We start from the raw sequence: 19648 nt of genomic DNA on the forward strand, positions 1-19648 counted from the left end.
GTCTCCGATATACTCAAAAGTTATTTTCGTTCTTCTCTCAGAGGTCAAACGAAGTTTTAAATAACTTTGCAGAGAGAAACTGTTAGTGTACATCCCGACACCTCCCACGCTGCCGATAACAGCGTTTAGACGAATATATAAATGTGTGTATAAACACAATAAATATGTTTTGGCAGCGCAGCGTTTCTTTCATTTGAGACTGTTTGCTTGCTATGATACGGAATATGCGCAGAAGTGTTACTAGAATCTCATTTCACATGTTGGTTTCTGTATTGTTTCTATATAAAAATGTTTATACAGTGTAAAGTATTTGCTCTGGCTCTTTGTTTCGAATAATTTTGTTCCGTTATAATACTGCTTGTTATCATCTGTTGACGTTGTACAAACAGAATGTGGCGGTTGGTCGGTGTTGTATTTTTCCCGCCCCTCCTCCACTGAGATTGGACGTCTGGGTAAAAAGTGACAGTGATATGTTAGCCATGTGAAAACACTTTGGTGGACACATGGCCTTAGGATTACAACAATTTCAATTTCTCCTATGAAGCAGCTCATGTTTTCCAGAAAAGTTCTCTTTGGAAAGCTGTTTCGAACTGCTAAAGCGAACTCCAAATGAACTTTGTTTTGGCCTGATTTTGTTCAAAGTGGTCTCACACCAGTTTGATCTTTGCATGAAGCATATCAGGGCTTTTAAACTTGGGATGGCAGTATTTTATGTTGTTTGTTTTGTAATTATGTGCAAAGTCTGGGATTTTTTTTTTTTGTCAATTTCTCATTTCGATCATCGATATGTCTCAAAAAGCGAGTACTCGGGGGCGGGTCGTCTCCGTCATGGAGATATGAAACTATTTTAAGACTGTTACGAAAATTAATGTTGACAAATACAAACATGACATGTCTATGAAAACATGAACATATAACTAGAAAAAACAAAACATCTAAAAACAAAATATAATCTCAAATAACCCAGTCAATAATATCGGCATTGTATTTGAGCTGAAACTATGAATACATCACCCTGCAGAGCTTTGCTAGCGGGTTAATAAACTCAACCAAACGCATCCTATATTAGATTAATCAGTGTACCTATTACAACTTACATCAGCACAAAAGGACGCGAATGCACACGTGAACTTGGCCGTGCTAGTTTTTTACAGGCTATGGTTTGAAAGGGAAACTCACATTTTAAATGCGCTCTTGCCTTAACAACAACGCTGATACACAGTTACAGTTAGAACACTATTACAATCGTGTTCTCATTATAATGCTATGTACATGACAGATTGGCACTTAACTGTATTTCATGATCACAGTGGTCAGGCATCACTGCAGTGTGCTTTCTCCAGTTTCACTTTATTTCGCCAGTCTGGAAGGCGTGCAGTCTAACGTTAACCAATCAGACCTCAGTTATCGGCCAAAATGCTGCAATAACCAGAAAAAATAGACAAATATATTTTTTCAAGTCAGGGCGATCATCGTTTTCATGATCAATCGTCTCGGTCACATTCGAGCACTCGAGTACTCGATCACTGTTGCCCATTCCTTGCAAAGTCTGATTGATATTTCTTCATACAATTGAATATACCACTACATTTTAACGTATTAATCTTCAGACATTGACATTTAATAGGAAAACTTCCCATAGCCAATATTTGGCCACATAGTAGGGCTTTTCAGGGTTGCACAGACTAGTCAACTTTAATGCTCTGCCATGACGCTTTAAGCTTGACGTTGACTAGTCACTGATAATTGCCTATAGAGGGCGCAACAGGATACAAATCTTTGAAGTTCACTTTTATGCTCCATTTTCCTACAGTTAAAAGGACGAATAAATGCATATTCCAAGGGCAGAAATGTAGTCAAAACTGTTCTGTGATATCAATAAAATGGCTTAGAAACTGAAAAGTTCTAGCATATACAGGTGAAACTCGAAAAATCTGAATATCATGCAAAAGTTTATTTATTTCAGTAATTCAACTTAAAAGGTGAAACTAATATCTTATATAGACTCGTTATATGCAAAGGGAGATATTTCAAGCCTTTATTTGTTATAATTTTGATGATTATGGCTTGCAGCTTATGAAAACCCCAAATCTCAGAAAATTAGAATATTGTGAAAAGGTTCAGTATTGTAGGCTCAAAAAGTCACACTCTAATCAGCTAATTAATCCAAAACACCTGCAAAGGGTTCCTGAGCCTTTAAATGGTCTCTCAGTCTGGTTCAGTAGAATTCACAATCATGGGGAAGACTGCTGACCTGACAGTTGTGCAGAAAACCATCATTGACAAGGAGGGAAAGCCTCAAAAGAAGTTGGATGTTCTCAAAGTGCTGTATCAAAGCACATTAATAGAAAGTTAAGTGGAAGGGAAAAGGCCTGGAGAACAAAAGCCTGGAGAGGATTGTCAGGAAAAGGCCATTCGAACTTGAAATGTGTGGGGAAGCTTCACAAGGAGTGGACTGAGGCTGGAGTTACTGCATCAAGAGCCACCACACACAGATGGATCCTGGAAATGGGCTTCAAATGTGGTCAGAAGCGTCTTTCCTGGGATAAAGAAATAAGGAACTGGTCTGTTGCTCAGTGATCCAGTCCTCTCTGATGAGAGCAAATTTTGCATCTCATTTGGAAACCAAGGTCCGAGTCTGAAGGAAGAATGAAGAGGCACACAGTCCAAGATGCTTGAAGTCTAGAGTAAAGTTTCCACAGTCTGTGTTGGTTTGGGGAGCCATGTCACGGGCTGGTGTTGGTTCATTGTGCTTTATTAAATCCAGAGTCAAAGCAGCCGTCTACCATGACATTTTAGGGCACTTTATGCTTCATTCAGCAGACAAGCTTTGTGGAGATGCTGACTTAATTTTCTAGCCAAAAGTACCAAAACCTGGTTCAATGACCATGGGATTACTGTGCTTGGTTGGCCAGCAAACTCGCCTGACCTGAATCCCATAGAGAATCTATGGGGCATTGCCAAGAAAAAGATGAGACATGAGAGCTGAAGGCTGCTTTTGAAGCATCCTGGTCTTCCATAACACATCAGCAGTGCCACAGGCTGATAACATCCATGCCACGCCGCATTGAGGCAGTCATTCATGCAAAAGGGGCCCAAAGCAAGTACTGAGTACATATGCATGATTATACTTTTCAGAGGGCTGACATTTCTGTATTTAAAATCCTTTTTTTTATTTTTATTATTGATTTCATGTAATATTCAAATTTTCTGAGATTTTGAATTTGGGGTTTTCATAAGCTGTAAGCCATAATCATCAAAATTATAACAAATAAAGGCTTGAAATATCTCACTTTGCATGTAATGAGTCTATATAATATATTAGTTTCACCTTTTATATGGAATTACTGAAATAAATGAACTTTTGCACGATATTCAAATTTTTCGAGTTTCACCTGTATTTCTTAGTAACTAAAACCCACTGCTTCACTATTAGTAAAGAGATGCTGCCAGTTAGAGTTAATTCAAACGCAATCTCTCTCTCTCACTAATGCATTTATATAAATGTAATCTTTACTGTGCTATTTTATCTGTATCTGGTTTAGAACAAGCAGAAATCTATGAGAAATATAATGACCCCAAGACAAAAGAAGTAAGAACTGATAAAAATAAGCTGTTATGTAGGAGCAATAGCCTTGTGGGCAGCGCTGTGTCAAATGCCATAGCTGTGCACAAGATAACCCGCATTCGAGTCTCAGCTCGAGGTTCAGGTTTATTTGTTCATTTAATGACATCAATGACACGCACAAAAAAAACATTTATTCACACAAATGGTGAATTTTAAATACTCCGTTTGCAGGTGGACTCCAAGATCTCTCTGGGCATTGCCGGTATCCTGATTGTGTTGAGTTCAGTGGCATGTTCGCTGGGTATCTTCAGCTACATCGGCATCCCCCTCACGCTTATCGTCATTGAGGTCATTCCCTTCCTCGTGCTGGCCGTGGGTGTGGACAACATCTTCATCATTGTACAAACCTACCAGGTGCGTGGTGATGTCTTTACACGGCATGTATCTAAATGTCCCGAGAGCAGATTTAGCTCAAACATGACATCCTGCTGTGGTTGTTTTGTTGATTTCAGTTGACTTATTGCACTACACTCAGAAGAGCATGTTTTAGTTCCTGAAAAGTTTGGTTCCACTTCATTGCCTTCATTAACTGCCAAGATATACATTTTTGTTTTCTTCAGAGAGATGAGCGAATGCCAGAGGAAGAGCTTCATCAGCAGATTGGTCGTATCCTCGGAGATGTGGCTCCCAGCATGTTCCTCTCTTCGTTCTCTGAGACGGTTGCTTTCTTTTTAGGTATGTCGAGCTTGGACTGTAATCAACTCCTTTATGTATGTGTGTAAATGCTTTCCTGGTTAAGTATCAGTACTATAAAAAGGGGCATAGAATGTGATACTGTAGTGCAATATCAGTCCAAATTAAAAAAAAATCACAATGTCAGTATGTGTTAGATATAACAAAGAAGCTCTTCATAGGGAAATGAGAATCAAACGATCTAGGTCTCACTCTTTTTCAGATCATGGCTATAGTTTGTGTTTGCATTTCTACAGGTGCTCTGTCCACCATGCCTGCAGTGAGGACGTTCTCTCTGTTCGCTGGTCTGGCCGTCTTCATTGACTTCCTCCTGCAGATCAGCTGCTTTGTGTCTCTGCTCGGCCTGGACATCCAGAGACAAGAGGTGAGAGGTCACAGCAGTTCTAGCTGTGGGAGAATAGAGAATTAAAGGAATAGTTCACCCAAAAATTAAATTTTCCTGATTACTCACTCACCCCAAGACCATCCAAGATATATATGACTTTCTTTCCTCAGGCAAAGAGAAATAAAGGGTTTAGAGAAAAACATTGAGGGTTTTTTCTCCATCTAATGCAAGTGAATTGAGATCAATATAGACAATTTTTGACAGTGAAAATCCACATTTAGGCAGCTTCAAATGGCTCCACACGACCCCAGACGACAAATAAAGGTCTTCTCTAATGAAGTGATCAGGGGGAAAAAATTTAATACTTTAAATTATAATATAAAACTTTAGTTATAAATAATAATAATTATAATTAAAAAATACGAAATATTCGCCTTTGGTCCAGCTCTTCAAAGCGTAATCACCAGACCGTTAAGTTCAGGACCTCTTACGGTCCTGGTAAGGTAAGGTTGGTAAGGTGTCACATGGGCGGCAAGAACTGCCCTATTGTTTACAGGAGGAGTTTACATTCAGGATAACAAACACAAACTGACCATTGTTTAACTATACACTGAAACAATTACAAATATACAGCAACAACCATTTGTTTTGGTCAGTGCTCCTTATCCACACTTCTAAACAATTCTTGCCGCCTACATTACGCGTGACCTTCCCAACGTGCATACGTCACGTGTATACATCACACATCATTATACATCTTGGGTTGATTAAATAATCAGGAAATTAGAACATTTGTGTGAACAATTTCTTTAAGGCCTTTTCACAACAAAAAACAATAACTAAAGATAACGAACTAAATTAGCATTGACACCAGCTGACGATACGGTCTGTTTATTCTCGTGCACTGCAGTTTTGTCATCTGCCTCTTTAAATGCTCAAGCTCTTAAAGCAGGATTGATTCTGATTGGCTGTCGATGTTTTTATCATTCATCAGCTGGAACAAAAATTGCTCTGAAAGCGAATTTCAGCAATATTGTTTCACTGTGCTGTTATCATTATAGTCTCCAGGGGCCTCATTTATAAACGTTGCGTACGCACAAAAGAAGGCGTACGCCACTCTCTACGCAATAATTGGTATTTATAAAAAGCAAACTTGACGGGAAAATGTGCGGTCCTTCACGCAAGCTCTGACCCAGGCGTACGCACAAAAACAGTGAAATGATAAATGGCGACACCGTCGGCAGATGGAAGAAACACGTGAAAGTGTGTGAAACTGCAGACCGTTGTGTAAAAGAAATGGCAATACTGCCTCTCATAAATAACTTGAAGACTTCACAAAGCAAGTATTACAATTAACAGCCTACACAAACACCCGTTTGATCGATCTGCTGTGTAAAACAAACAAAATCAAACGAAAATTACAACAGAAATGCAACAAAAAAAAAAAGTGAAATATGTTCTGCAACAATATTGGCATGTTATGCAATTCATCCTCATAAATAATATGGTAAACAGAACGAAATAATGTACAAAACTGATATTCTCGTCAATGTGTCCGTCTGGCGGAGCAGATATAGATGCAATTAGATAGACAGATAGATAGATAATTAGGGACATGTATAGATAAATAGATAGATAGATGTATTAATTGTCCACTGGGGAAAGTTGTTTTCATAGTAAAAATTTCTTCATCAGCTACGGAATCATGGTATTCATGCAAATGCCTTTAGTTTGTTTTATTTTCGATAAAATAACATATGACGTATGTCTCAACCATTCAGAAAGCTGCAAGAAATTACATTTGCACTGAACTATTTCCCATTTTCACGTAGATAATAGGGATAGGGATTAATAGGGATTCCCCAATAATTGCCGCCAGTCTCTCATCAAGAGGGGTCCGCTCCGGTGTCCCCTTTCCCCCACCCGTGGCAGACACACTCTGGCGATGGAGCGCTAGACGCTTTTTTGCCTCGACTTTGATGTCCGATCATTTCTTTTCTTTTTCGGCCACGGTCCGAGGTTGTGAGGGTACAGCATTTACGGCGTCTGCAACCTTTTGCCACTCAAGTGCCTTTTTGGCATTAGTAGGCTAATGCCCACACTGTGCCCTCCAAAAAATATTTTTTCTCCTCTTTTCCACCTCGCCAACGATAATTTCTACTTCACATTGAGTGAAGTTACGTTTTTTTTATTTCCTCTCTGTATTTGCCATGATTTCGCAATCGATAAATATTAACTTGAGGCGTTTCACGGACTACTTATGGGCAACTATGGGCGTGACATGAAGCCGCAAAAGCTGCGCTACATTTAGAATTGATTGTGATTTATTAAGGGAAAACTGCGTAGGATGTGCGTGCGCACGGTTTTATAAATCCGAATATTTCTGTGTGTACGCATGTCCCATGTTTCATCCGTACGCCACTTTTGACGCAAATCCTACGCAAAGTTTTATAAATGAGGCCCCAGTTCTTTTAGATTTAGAGCAGAAACTGAGAAAAAGTAAATTCCTGAAGTGGATTTGAGAATAGAATGCTAATTCACAGCAACACATTTCATTTTTCAGTGAACTAGTTTTAAGTATTATAAACTAATCATGCTACTTAAAGGGATAGTTCACCCAAAAAATTTAATTCTGTCATCATTTACTCACTCTCAAGTTGTTCCAAACCTGTATGAGTTTCTTTGTTCTGCTGAACACAAAAGAAGATATTTTGAAGAATGTTTGTAACCAAGTAGATAGAGCAACTACCTTTGACTACCATAGTAGGGAAAAAACTACTATGGTAGTCAATGGTTGCTCTATCTGATTTGTAACAAACATTCTTCACAATATCTTCTTTTGTGTTCAGCAGAACAAAGAAACTCATACAGGTTTGGAACAACTTGAGGGCGAGTAAAGGATGAAATAATTTTCATTTTTGGGTGAACTATCCCTTTAAAAAAAAAAAAACAGAGCGAGTAATCAGTCACTATATTTTTAAGCAGCATTTTTTGTATCGATATGTGAGCATGAATTGTCTGAAAATGATTTGAGATGGTTAAGATATTCGTCTTTTGTTGTTTTTTGTTTTGTTTTCCAGTCAAATCGGACCGATATATTGTGCTGTGTAAAGTTGTCTGATAGACCACAGGAAAAAACAGAAGGTTGTCTGTTCCGTTTCTTTAAGAAGATATACGCTCCTTTCATCTTAAAAGATTGGGTGCGCCCCCTGGTGGTAAGTGTAAACAAGACAAAACAGTACAACAGAAATAGTGTTAATCTCAATTCATGAACTAAATTACATTTGAATGCATGTCACAGAGAAGAGGTGACATTATATATAACAATACATACTATTTTTATATATTAGATCATTTTATAATACTTAAGGTATATATTTTATCTGTCAGTGTGTTATATGGGAATTGAACCCATGACATTGGTCTACCAGTTTAGTAAAACATGGTAATGATGTACAAATAGAATTCATCCTACAGTTTGGTGTTTTTTTTTTCTTTTTCTTTTTATTCTCATCTACAGGTTGCTGTGTTTGTGGGCATGCTGTCATTTAGTATAGCCGTTGTTAATAAAGTGGAGATTGGACTTGAGCAGACGTTGTCCATGCCTGATGTATGTATACACCATTCTTCATTCTTCACATTTTTGACACTACTGTTGGGCGTGTTATGCACCAGTCTTACTGTCCTATCGTCAGCCTGTGAGATCGCCGATACACAATATTATTTTAATAGTTTACTTAATTGATCATTCATGTACTTATTTGCTCATTTATTTAATTGTTTACTTGGACCTACTTTGTTTTATTATCGTGGGAAATTAGAATTTTTTTTTCTATCATTTTGCGAGCAAGGATTGAGTTAGAGATGGCGAAAAATGTCACGTCACAGAAATATTTCACCCAAAAGGCGAGGCTGCAGAAATCACGCGCGCAATTTTATGCCAATGAAGGAGTCTCAAACCACATTCAATTATTCCCTGAAAGTGAAAGCAAAAACTGACTGAGCTTTTGCCATCTGACGCTGCACACATTAATTAATTCATTCGAGAGCTGAATCTACCTCAACATATGCTGATAACGGTATATCAACTATCTTATTGTATTGGCTTAATATTTATCTTGTGGACCAGTCAGTGGAAAAAATGAGAAGAATCTATATTTCTTGTTAAAGTTTTTTTTTTTTCTTTTTTGAAGCTGCCTTTGATTTTCATCAATGATTGATTATTGTGCTGTGTTCGGACCCATTAGGCCTATATAATTTTAGTAATAACATTATTATTACTATTATTATTAATAATAACAATGATACCATTTTGCAATAAGGTTTCCTTAGTTAACATCAGTTAACTACTTTAGTTAACATGAATTAAGAATGAACAAGAATTCTACATTTATTAATATGAATTAATGTTAATTTCAACATTTACTAATGCATTATTAAAATCAAAAGTTGTATTTGTTAACATTAGTTAATGCAGTGTGTACTAACATGAACAAACAATGAACGACTATTTTTATTAACTAACATTATTAAGAACTGTAACAAAAGGTTTGTTCATGTTAGTTAACATTATAATGTATTGACTAATGAAACCTTATTGTAAAATGTTTCCATAATACTAATAATTTGTAATGTTAATGGGCTATAGAATCAAAACAAAATGCTAACAAACAACGATGCTGTTTTCATCTTGGCTCAAACAACAATTTTACGAGAATGATGCGTCTATTTTATAACGAGCACACTTGACAATTTTTGGAAATATATCCCTTTGTTTAATTATTATCAAATTTTGATGTGGGATGTAGTTTTTTTAGTCTGTTTTAAAAACATTTTCATTTAGGAGTCCTCAATCCTCTTAAACACATGTCGGTGCTGCAAGTGTGGCTATGTGGGGATGTCGTTATGAAATTAGGGAAGCCAAATGAATTGTAGGCCCTAATATTAATTTGATAATATATTAGCCTAATCATATTAATAGGCTAATAATAATAATTCTAATAATAATAATTTAATCATCGTCTTGATATTGTCAAAGGCATTAGTCATCGCGATATCTCTGACTATCGTCGAGGCACAATACTATTGTCTACCGACACAACCCTAGTTGACGCTTGTATTTCAGACATTTAGCAAACATTTGCATTCTGAAGAACTTGAAAGGGGTCAGTGTGAACAGAAATCGTCCCTGTCTCCCTGTCGCAGGACTCCTATATGTTGGATTACTTTAGGAATCTGAGTGAGTACTTGCACACCGGGCCGCCCGTTTACTTCGTGGTAGAGGATGGACATGACTACAAAACATTGGAGGGGCAGAACGCGGTGTGTGGCGGAGTGGGCTGCAACAACAACTCTCTGGTCCAGCAAATTTATTCCGCTTCTCTCTTGAATAACTAGTGAGTGACACTTTTTGACTCCTTTTCAGTAAGAATAAAATTATGTAAAAAATTGTTATTAGTGTTATTTTTTTTTTTTAAATATTTGGATTTGGTTTTTATTTTTAGTATATTGCAATTTAATTAAAGTTTTTGTAATGTTTTTTTATTTTATTTTTATTTGAGTACATAAAGTTGAACTAAATGGCTTGGCAAATAGCTGAATTTTTTTTTTTTTATATATATATAAATATATATTATTTCAGTTAATGTTTGTCTTATTTCAAGTAACAAAAATGGTTTTGTGGTGGTTTTAGTTAACTATAATAACCCTGCAATAAATGAATCGTTTTTTGCTTTATTAAAAGTGTAGGAAATCCCAGAAAAGTTGCAGACTTTACTGACCGCTTTCAGATTTTGAATAACCTCTGTCAGATCAATATAGTAATATTCTGTGTCGCAATTTCAGTACTAAGATCAGCAACGTTCCATCGTCCTGGCTGGATGACTACTTTGATTGGGTGAAGCCGCAGTCGGCCTGCTGCAGATATTATAACTCCACAGGAGCTTTCTGCAATGCTTCAGGTAAACCATTATCCAGCGAATCAACAGAGCCCTGACCTCCACTGCTCCAGAGGACCTTTATACAGTGTGCTGCTTGTCAGTTAGTGGATTTTGACATCAGTTTCCACTGTAAAGATCACACAGTTCTTGGGTCTTTGAACTGACTCTTTCCAAATTGATTTCGATGGAATTATTTGTCTTGATATACAGCTCTGAAAAAAATTCTGACCACTCCAAGTTCTTAATTTTTTTCAGAGCTGTATGTGCATGTATCATCATAATCAAAACATTTTTAGTATCAAATTGTGATTTTTAAATGGATAATTTGCCTCAAAGAATTAGAATTATGTCATTTAGGGTGTTCACACTTGTAGTTTGGTTCTTTTGATCTGGACCAAAAAAACATTGATACATTTAGTCCTGGTTCGCTTAGCATTCACACTTTAACACAGAAGATACAAAAAAAACTTGCCGAACATCTAAAATAATGCTGTGTGCTGGGTTAAATGCGCTTGTTGCATGTACATATGATGGTATTTTTACCAGCTGAGAATTTGTGAAGAGCTTATGAAATATGTAAAGTAGTCAAAACAGCAACAGAGGAAACAAAAGGTGGTGACAGAATTTTTTTTTTTTTTTGGATGAACTATTGCTTTTTCACTGTATCTTGATCATGATGTTTTTCTCTTCTTTCTTTTTTTTTCCCCCTCCTCCGTCAGTGGTGGATAAGAGCTGTGTTCACTGCAGACCTATGACCACTAGTGGGAAGCAGAGGCCTAATGGTACAGAATTCATGCACTTCCTCCCCATGTTTCTCTCAGACAACCCAAATATCAAGTGTGGAAAAGGGTAAGTTTACTTTTTTTACCACCCAGTAAATGTCCACCATCTGTTTAGTAACCATCTGATGTATGTTGTACACACACATTTTACGTTTTTGCTGAAGTCGCAAGCCATGATTGGCAGATTGTGTACGATTTTCAGGGTTAAGGGTGCATTGGGTTTTACTTGTAATCCTAGAAAAAAAAGTTATGCACAATTAGTAAATAATTTAAATGTTTAGTAGCATTTTCACATACACAACTGTATATGTTTATTTATTTATTGAATCTTAATGAACCTTCCTGGTTAAATATCTCTTCTACCAGGGAGTCCTGGTCAAGATAAGCAGCACAAGACATAAATAGATGGTACAGATTTCATGTGTAGTATACCTTGATGCGCATCCCATACATATGGAGCATAATTAGAAAAAGCAGATCTTGCTGTATTTCTGTATGGAAAAATTGGCATCTTGAGTAAAAGTTTATCTGTTGATCTAGTATTATAGATACTAGTACAGTATGTCAACAAACTAGAAATATACTGCAGTAAATTACCCAGTAAAGCTTTTAAAATAAAAATTTACATTTGGTTTTTCCTCCTCAAGCACAGTGAAGTCTATTTTGTAATTTCATATAAATTACAATGATCTGTACACTTGCACCAGTAACAAATCGTAAAGCAGCATAATGGACTACAATCCAATTCTTTCAAAATATTCAAAGGTGCATGCATATATATATATTAGCCTAGAAATCTAGACGCACCCTAGCGGCAGAACATTAATTTTGCCGCGAGTGTAGTCTAGCAACTCTCGGTAGACCTGAGAGCTGGAAAAACCAAACTCTGGTCAGGCCAATCACAGCGTGTGTAGAGTCGGTGGGCGGGCTTAACATAATGACGGCACGTCACGGCAGAGTTGCGGAGGTTCCGCATGCTACTCGTAAACAAAGAAGCTTACGAGCAGCGGTCTTTTGAATCGGCTTTGGCCGCGACTCTGGAAGACTTGGAGTTAAGCTTTTCTTTGAGAAAAGAACAAAGAACAGCACTGAAGTCAGCTCGGCTTCACTTTCTTCTTTGCTTTGGTTGGTTGGTTGTGGCGCTCTGGCGCTATCCAATTGCGTGCAGAGGGAATTTGAAAGACAACCGTTTATCCCGCCCCTCGGATTGAGCCCTGTCAATGGTGAATTTCCAGACCCAACATCTTGATGTGGGTCTGGCTTGTCAGGCTATATATATATATATATATATATTATATCACCAAATTTTCGCGAATCATTTTCGGGCAAAAAAGGAGACGTTTTTTTTTTAAATTTTGGTCTCAATAATTTTTTTTGTCTGTCAATATGAATACTAAAAATCAGTTTATCATCATTTGTAGGATGTAACCCTCTCAAGATAATTACCATCAGAAGTGTTAATCGTAAAGTCATTAAGTGATAATCTGGTGCAGAGTCCTGCACGGGTACATTTTTGGAGACCCGTACCTGCAAAGTTCAGCACCAGATCCGACCGGTCACCCGTGATAATATCAAAATTAAATCCGCACCCGCCCAGACCCGTTAACATTTGTGCCCGCGATAAATCGCACATGCTAAAATCATTTTATTACCCGACCCGTTGCAAGACTCTAATCTGGAGCATGTGAAAAATCATGTATTTTAGATTATCAAGAGAAGTCTGAAATTAATTGAAAGCATTCTGTAAAGAGTCCATTGCGACTTTTAAAGATAGCGCCATTGCATAGAGGATAGTATCATCTGCTTAAAATTGTACATTTGCTGGCTCTAAAAAGTTCATTTATATAAATAGAAAATAAAATTGGTCCCAAAATGTACCCTTGAGGAACACCTGTATTCACTAAAAATTCACATACATTTTCAAATAAATTTTCCACTAAATTACTGATCTGCCTGCTTTGTCTCTATATGAAAATTGAAATGAGCTGGATGACATCACGCTTTTCTCCAGAGCGGCTGTACAGCCGAATCAAATTCTGTTGCATTATTTTCCTGTTTAGTACTGTGAAGCTGCTTTGAAACAATCGACATTGTAAAAAGCGCTATATAAATAAAGGTGACTTGACTATTAAAAGTGTAGAACATAATAATCTATAGAATTATTCCAGTCACATCCTTTGAAATTCACTTCAACACTGGATTACTAAAGCCTTCACATTTAAGCCTTTACAAAGCATGATCCACAGAATCAAATGCTTTGGATAAAGCAATAAAAAGTGCAACACATTATTTTATTTTTTTTATCCTCCAATGAAGAATGGAAATGATTGTCATTAGTGACTGACATTGCAGCAGTTATAGTACAATTTCCTTGTCTAAAACCTGATTGAAATTCTGTGAAATATACAATACTTATGTTTATTTTTGTGTTGTTTGTAAACTGTAAATGTTCTTCAACTACCTTTATGCAACCTTGAGCTTGTGGAAAATAAAACTATTATTTAAAAAAAAAAAATTTGGCAGACATTCTGTTCACTAAAATCTACACACATCTCTGCCAATTTTTTTCTGTTTTTCTTCAGGTGTTTTTGTTAGATTTCTGCACCTACATTGTGAAATGTTTCCACTATGAAAATTCAAATAATTATTAATTGCCAAAAAGAAATAAATAGTCTTTCGTTAATTTTTTTAAAGGCTAAGATTACTGTAAATTATTAATTTGAAGTGCTCTGTGATATTTAGTTATTATGGCTTCAGCTCAGAAAAGACGTATTGGAAACCCTCTTGTGAGTAATAACTCCTGCTTTTCTTTCCTGCGCAGTGGTCATGCTGCCTACAGCACTGCTGTGGATCTCAAAGACAACAACACTGACGTAGGCGCCACATATTTCATGAGCTATCACACCATCTTACATACATCAGCTGACTACATTGACGCCATGAAGATGGCGCGAGAGCTTACAGACAACATCACGCAGGCCCTTAATCCGCATGGCAGGAGTTACCGTGTCTTTCCTTACAGGTAAACATACATTGATCATGAGATGATGTCTTGCTCTGTCATTTAAGCCTACCCAAGATGCATTGCATTTTCAAGGCGTGTCATTGGGCTAAACCATCTTTACTGTTGAGCTCTTCACACGAACTTAAAAAAAGGTCAGTTCTGGTCTGAAATAAGGATCCCTACACAGCAGAGTTAAAGTCACATGGAAAGTTCAGGAAACAAAGATCATCCTTAGTGACCTACTTCCATAAACATTGTTGAAATTGTACAAATGTATGATAAACACACAACTCTCTGAATGCAAACGAGTGTGTCCTGCTCATCAGGATGTAGAGCTGCCCTCTTTTTTTTTTTTTTTTTTTAGGGCTCACCATATCTAGTTTTTATTGTTATGTTATAAATACTAGGATTGTCAGTTTAACATATTAAGTAATTAACTCAATCATCGTGGCCCCTGACACATTTGTAATTTTTTTTTTTTTTCTACTTCTCCCATGTACAGTATATTCTATGTCTTCTATGAGCAGTACCTCACTATTGTCCATGACACAGCCTTTAACCTTGGTATGTCACTGATGGCCATCTTTGTGGTGTCTACGGTGCTCTTGGGCTTCGAGCTGTGGTCGGCAGTGCTGGTGACCATCACCATTGCCATGATCCTGGTCAACATGTTCGGAGTCATGTGGCTGTGGAATATTAGCCTCAACGCCGTCTCACTGGTCAACCTTGTCATGGTGAGTTAAACAAATAGTGTGTTGTGGAATTGCTAATACTATTATATACGATATTTGAAGCGCTTTATTAGGAGTGCTTGTTTCCTTTGTTTTGATTTTTAACAACTACCATAAAAAATCACGTAATTGCAAAAAAACAAAAACATTTTTCCATAAACAGAGTTGTGGCATATCCGTGGAGTTCTGCAGTCATATAGTGAGGGCTTTCTCTGTCAGCACGAGGAGCTCGAGGGTGGAACGGGCGGAGGAGGCGCTGGCACACATGGGCAGCTCTGTGAGTCATGTTTCCTACTGCTGGAGAAATGAGACCTACACAAGCATACACAAACTACATAATGAGTGTAATGAAAAGTCTTCTAACATGCTGATGTGGCTCCACAGGTGTTTAGCGGCATCACCCTCACTAAATTTGGTGGGATCCTGATTCTCGCCCTGTCCAAGTCCCAGATCTTCCAGATTTTCTACTTCCGCATGTATCTTGCAATAGTCCTGCTAGGAGCCTCTCACGGCCTCATCTTCCTGCCTGTATTACTCAGTTATGCAGGTAAATCACTGGACAATTTTTTTTTTATTTTAATAATTTGTTAAAAAGTGTAAGTTCCATGGTTTTAATTCATCAAAGTTTAATTATAATAAAGTTTTAATTTCGGAAAAAAATAAATTAAACAGACTTTTAATAATTTGTTAAAGGTGCTGTGTGTAAATTTTATCGGCAGCTAGCGGTGAGATTGTGAATTGCAACCGCCCACTGCAAGCACATAGAGAAGCTACGGTGGCAGACACAGGACAAAAATGTCGTTGTCGGGGGGAGCAGTTAGTGACTAGCGCTCTGTAGAGAAGTTTGTCTGTTTAGGGCTACTGTAGAAAGTAGAAACATGATGGCTCAAAATGGCGATTTCACTGTAAGGGGATCCGTGGTGTATGTAGATAGAAATGGCTCATTCTAAGGTAATAAAAACATAACGGTACATTTAAGGTCTTTATACACCACTAAAAACATAGTTATCTATATTATATTGCATTGTTTATCAATAGATCCTCATACAATTTAAAGGTGCTGTATGTAATATTTATAAGTTCCATGATTTTAATTAATTAGTTTAAAGTTTAATTATAGTAGTTTAAATATAATCAAGTTTTAATTTAGGGGGGAAAAAAAGATTAATAATTTGTTAAATGTGTATAAGTTCTATGATTTTACTTAATTAGTTTACATTTTAATTATAATAAATTAATTATAATAAAGTTTTAATTTAGGAAAAAATATATTTTAAAACAGACTTTTAATAATTTTGTTAAATTGTGTAAGTTCCATCATTTTAATGAATTAGACATGCCTTTTGAGTACTACAATTTAATTTAACCATTAAAATTGAATGGAGGAATTTTATTTAATCCAAAACAATTAAAACGGAAGAAAAAATTTGAGAAAAAAAATAATTCATATGGCCCTAGATTTCTGAATCCATATGAAGCCTAATTATAAACTTTCTGAAGGATTCTAAATTATAAAAATGTCTTTGATTTGGCGAAAGACGTTCTTAAAGGGTTCTTTCTTTTCACAGGCCCATCTGCAAATAAAGCAAAAGTCATGGCTGCTCACAACAGGTTTGTGGGTACAGAGAGAGAGCGACTCATCTACTAACAGCTCTGTGATGCTGAGCGGCAGCAGACGACACCAGCTTTACATTTTCATGTTACACGAATAGGAACATACTTCGGCAGACTTACCTCAGGACTCTCCTCTGGGTGTACAGAAGGCCCTTTTTCACAGCTTTTCCTTTCAACATCCATCAAATAAACTGAACTCTGAAGGACAGACTTGGAGGATCCTTTCAGTATTGAAATTATGCAGTAAGGAGAGTCTGCATGTGGAAAAGACACGTAATTTCCTTCAATGGTTGTGTAACCACACGTAACGCTGCATTCATTGTGGTAAACCAACCAAGACAACAAAGGAGACGAAAGTAGCAAGAGGGCAACATTTTTTTTGTTTGTTTGTATAAATGTGTGTTCAAAATGTATGACTAATCCTTTTTATTTATTTGTGTGAATTCCTTTCTTTTTTTGTTAGCATGTTTCATTTAATTACTGTCAAATTGACAAATAACGAAAGAACGGTTGACAATGAGCCACGATGGACAATCTCTTGATGTATTGTGATGCTATGACATGTTACACTAGTGGCTAGCAGTTTTCTGCTAGTGCTACCAGAACTGTGTGGTTTTTAGGCAGTGAAACAACTTTAGTCTTAGCTAATTAACTAAGGGTACTTGGGAAAATAGGTTGCAGTGGGACATGATAAACATTACTTTCTTTTCTTTCTTTTTTTTAAATGTTTACTTACAAAGTTGTGCTGTTCTGAGTTAATTAGCATTAACATGCTAAAAAAAAAGGGAGTGTTCACATTAATGTAGCCACTAGGCTAGATTGAGGTTTATTTAACTAACACACACGTGTACACTTTGTCATCGCAGTTTGTGTAAACCCACATTCCTCAGGATTTGCCTGCTTAATTCAGTTACTAACATAATTTAGCTTCAGAAAGGCTGCTGAACAGGTTTGATACCTCATAAATGTGGTTGGGGAACACTATTGAATCAAAGTTTGAGGCAAAAATGTTTTGGCGTACTAACAAATGGGTATTTTTTTATGGAGATGAGTTGGGATTGATGTGGACTGTGGGTAGAATGTGATGTTCCAAGGAGAAATTTTCACTTGCAGGAGTTGTTGGCAACATTTATGAAAACTTGTACATAGGTTTTTTTTAAAGACTGATTATGTGTGTCTCATAAATATAATAAGTTTGTGCTTTATGGGTAACAGACCTTGATTTGAAGAATTTTTGAAATAAAGTACAGCTACTAATTTGTAATAAATGGAGATTGTTTCATTTGTCCTTGAACGCCCTTGTGGAAAAAGTACACATTTGCATACTTTTTACTTATGGAAATTACATACTTTAAAATAATAGTAAAGTGTGAACTGTGTTTAATGTTTTGGACACTTTGAATGTAATTTACAATTTAATGAAAAATATAGTTTACATTTATATTAAATACCATTAGCCTAATTAAAGTCACCATGAAATAAAAATGGACCATTCTTATTTATTTACAAAATTTTGCATTTCATCATAATGCACTTTTTTTCATGTGTATACTTATAATCTTAACCTCACCTCCCCCTCCAAATGTATCGTAAAATATATTAACTTTAATTGTAAGTTAATAATATTAATAATAAAAAAACACGAGGTAAAATTATTATCAATTACTTTACGTGTGCTTTAGCATGTTATTCAAGACCAAACAATTATTTAAAATGTACTTTTTAATGTAGGCTACTTAATTTGAAAAAGTGTTCTGTGTTGGGCTTTTATTTTATTAATATATTATCTCCAAGTAGCCTACAGTTTATAAATATACAATTTTACTTTTAAAATTTGAAGTTCACTACAAGAGTCTCCTATACAATCAATACAATTAAGAGCACTTTTTTCACAAGAGCAGTACGTCGGTACGTACGTTCTGGCATTACATCAGTTCAGAATCGTTCATAAGCTGCACGTGCGACAAGAGAGTTGCTTCATCGCTGACAAACAATAGAAGACATTCAGTTTGCAAGCTTTGTTTCCTACACTGAATTGCAGGTAAATATCCACCTCGTTCAGTGCTATTTTTGCTTTCTTTAAGTATCCCGTATTCCCGTTTCTATTTGCGTGAGTGAACCGTCCGAATGAATCAAACTGAATCATTAACCATTACCAATCATTAGCCGTTTGAATGAATCATCTTCGAATCTGGCATTGCTAGTTCTGATTCTAAACATCTGATAGAAAATAAATAGCATGATTGCCAATCAGGAAAAATGATTATCATGTACTGTCAGACAAGAATTTATCAGCGACAGGCCTATATTTTTATTTTATTTTAACCGTACGGTGGCGCCAGATACCCTTTAATAGGTACTGACCTATGGTACTGACAGGCCTAATGAATCAGTGCCCTACACAATATATGACCTACTTCTCACATCTGTGGATACATTACTGATGCATTTATTAGCATTTTGTATAACTTTTATGGGGTCAGCACAACCCCCCTAGTTGTCTTAACATTAAATGATGTTTGTCATGTGCACAGTTCAAGAGAGCATTAAATGGCTTTGGAAAAACAGAATTGTTAAAACACAAACATTATAATAATACTGATAAAAGAACAGCTCTGACTTGAGCCTACTGCCTCCTAATAGTTGTTGTTATACTAGCTGCCAATTCATCATTTATTAACATGTTTCTTTCTTGCCCCATGTGGTGGAGAGACAATGAAATATTGATTTCCTCTGGTTTAGGCTGGCAGTAAAGATAGGGTTCTTGTTTTTTATGTAACATTTTGGATCGTCCCTTCTGAGACCCCACTAGCCAACAGGAGTAGACAGAAAGTGAAGTGCTTCGCTTATGTTAAAGGGATAGGCCTACTTCACCCAAAAATGAAAATTCTCTCATTTACTCACCCTCATGCCGTCCCTTCTGCTAAACACA

At 36.4% G+C, this 19648-nt stretch overlaps 1 protein-coding gene across 1 annotated transcript in view; it reads left to right on the forward strand.

The window, feature by feature from the left end:
- Nucleotides 1-17984, forward strand: part of npc1 (Niemann-Pick disease, type C1) — a 55208-nt gene extending 37224 nt beyond the window's left edge. Inside the window, exons 13-25 of the mRNA XM_079820175.1 lie at nucleotides 3800-3982; nucleotides 4189-4303; nucleotides 4558-4685; nucleotides 7727-7861; nucleotides 8167-8256; nucleotides 9852-10042; nucleotides 10491-10606; nucleotides 11305-11434; nucleotides 14189-14389; nucleotides 14874-15105; nucleotides 15266-15379; nucleotides 15487-15649; nucleotides 16671-17984. Coding sequence (XP_079676301.1) covers nucleotides 3800-3982; nucleotides 4189-4303; nucleotides 4558-4685; nucleotides 7727-7861; nucleotides 8167-8256; nucleotides 9852-10042; nucleotides 10491-10606; nucleotides 11305-11434; nucleotides 14189-14389; nucleotides 14874-15105; nucleotides 15266-15379; nucleotides 15487-15649; nucleotides 16671-16750 — 1878 coding nt within the window. The 3' untranslated portion in view covers nucleotides 16751-17984. The remainder of the gene's footprint in view (nucleotides 1-3799; nucleotides 3983-4188; nucleotides 4304-4557; nucleotides 4686-7726; nucleotides 7862-8166; nucleotides 8257-9851; nucleotides 10043-10490; nucleotides 10607-11304; nucleotides 11435-14188; nucleotides 14390-14873; nucleotides 15106-15265; nucleotides 15380-15486; nucleotides 15650-16670) is intronic.
- The last annotated feature ends 1664 nt before the right edge of the window (nucleotides 17985-19648 follow it).

The sequence above is a fragment of the Gobio gobio genome (assembly GCF_949357685.1).
Source record: "Gobio gobio genome assembly, chromosome: 6".
Classification (NCBI taxonomy): domain Eukaryota; kingdom Metazoa; phylum Chordata; class Actinopteri; order Cypriniformes; family Gobionidae; genus Gobio; species Gobio gobio.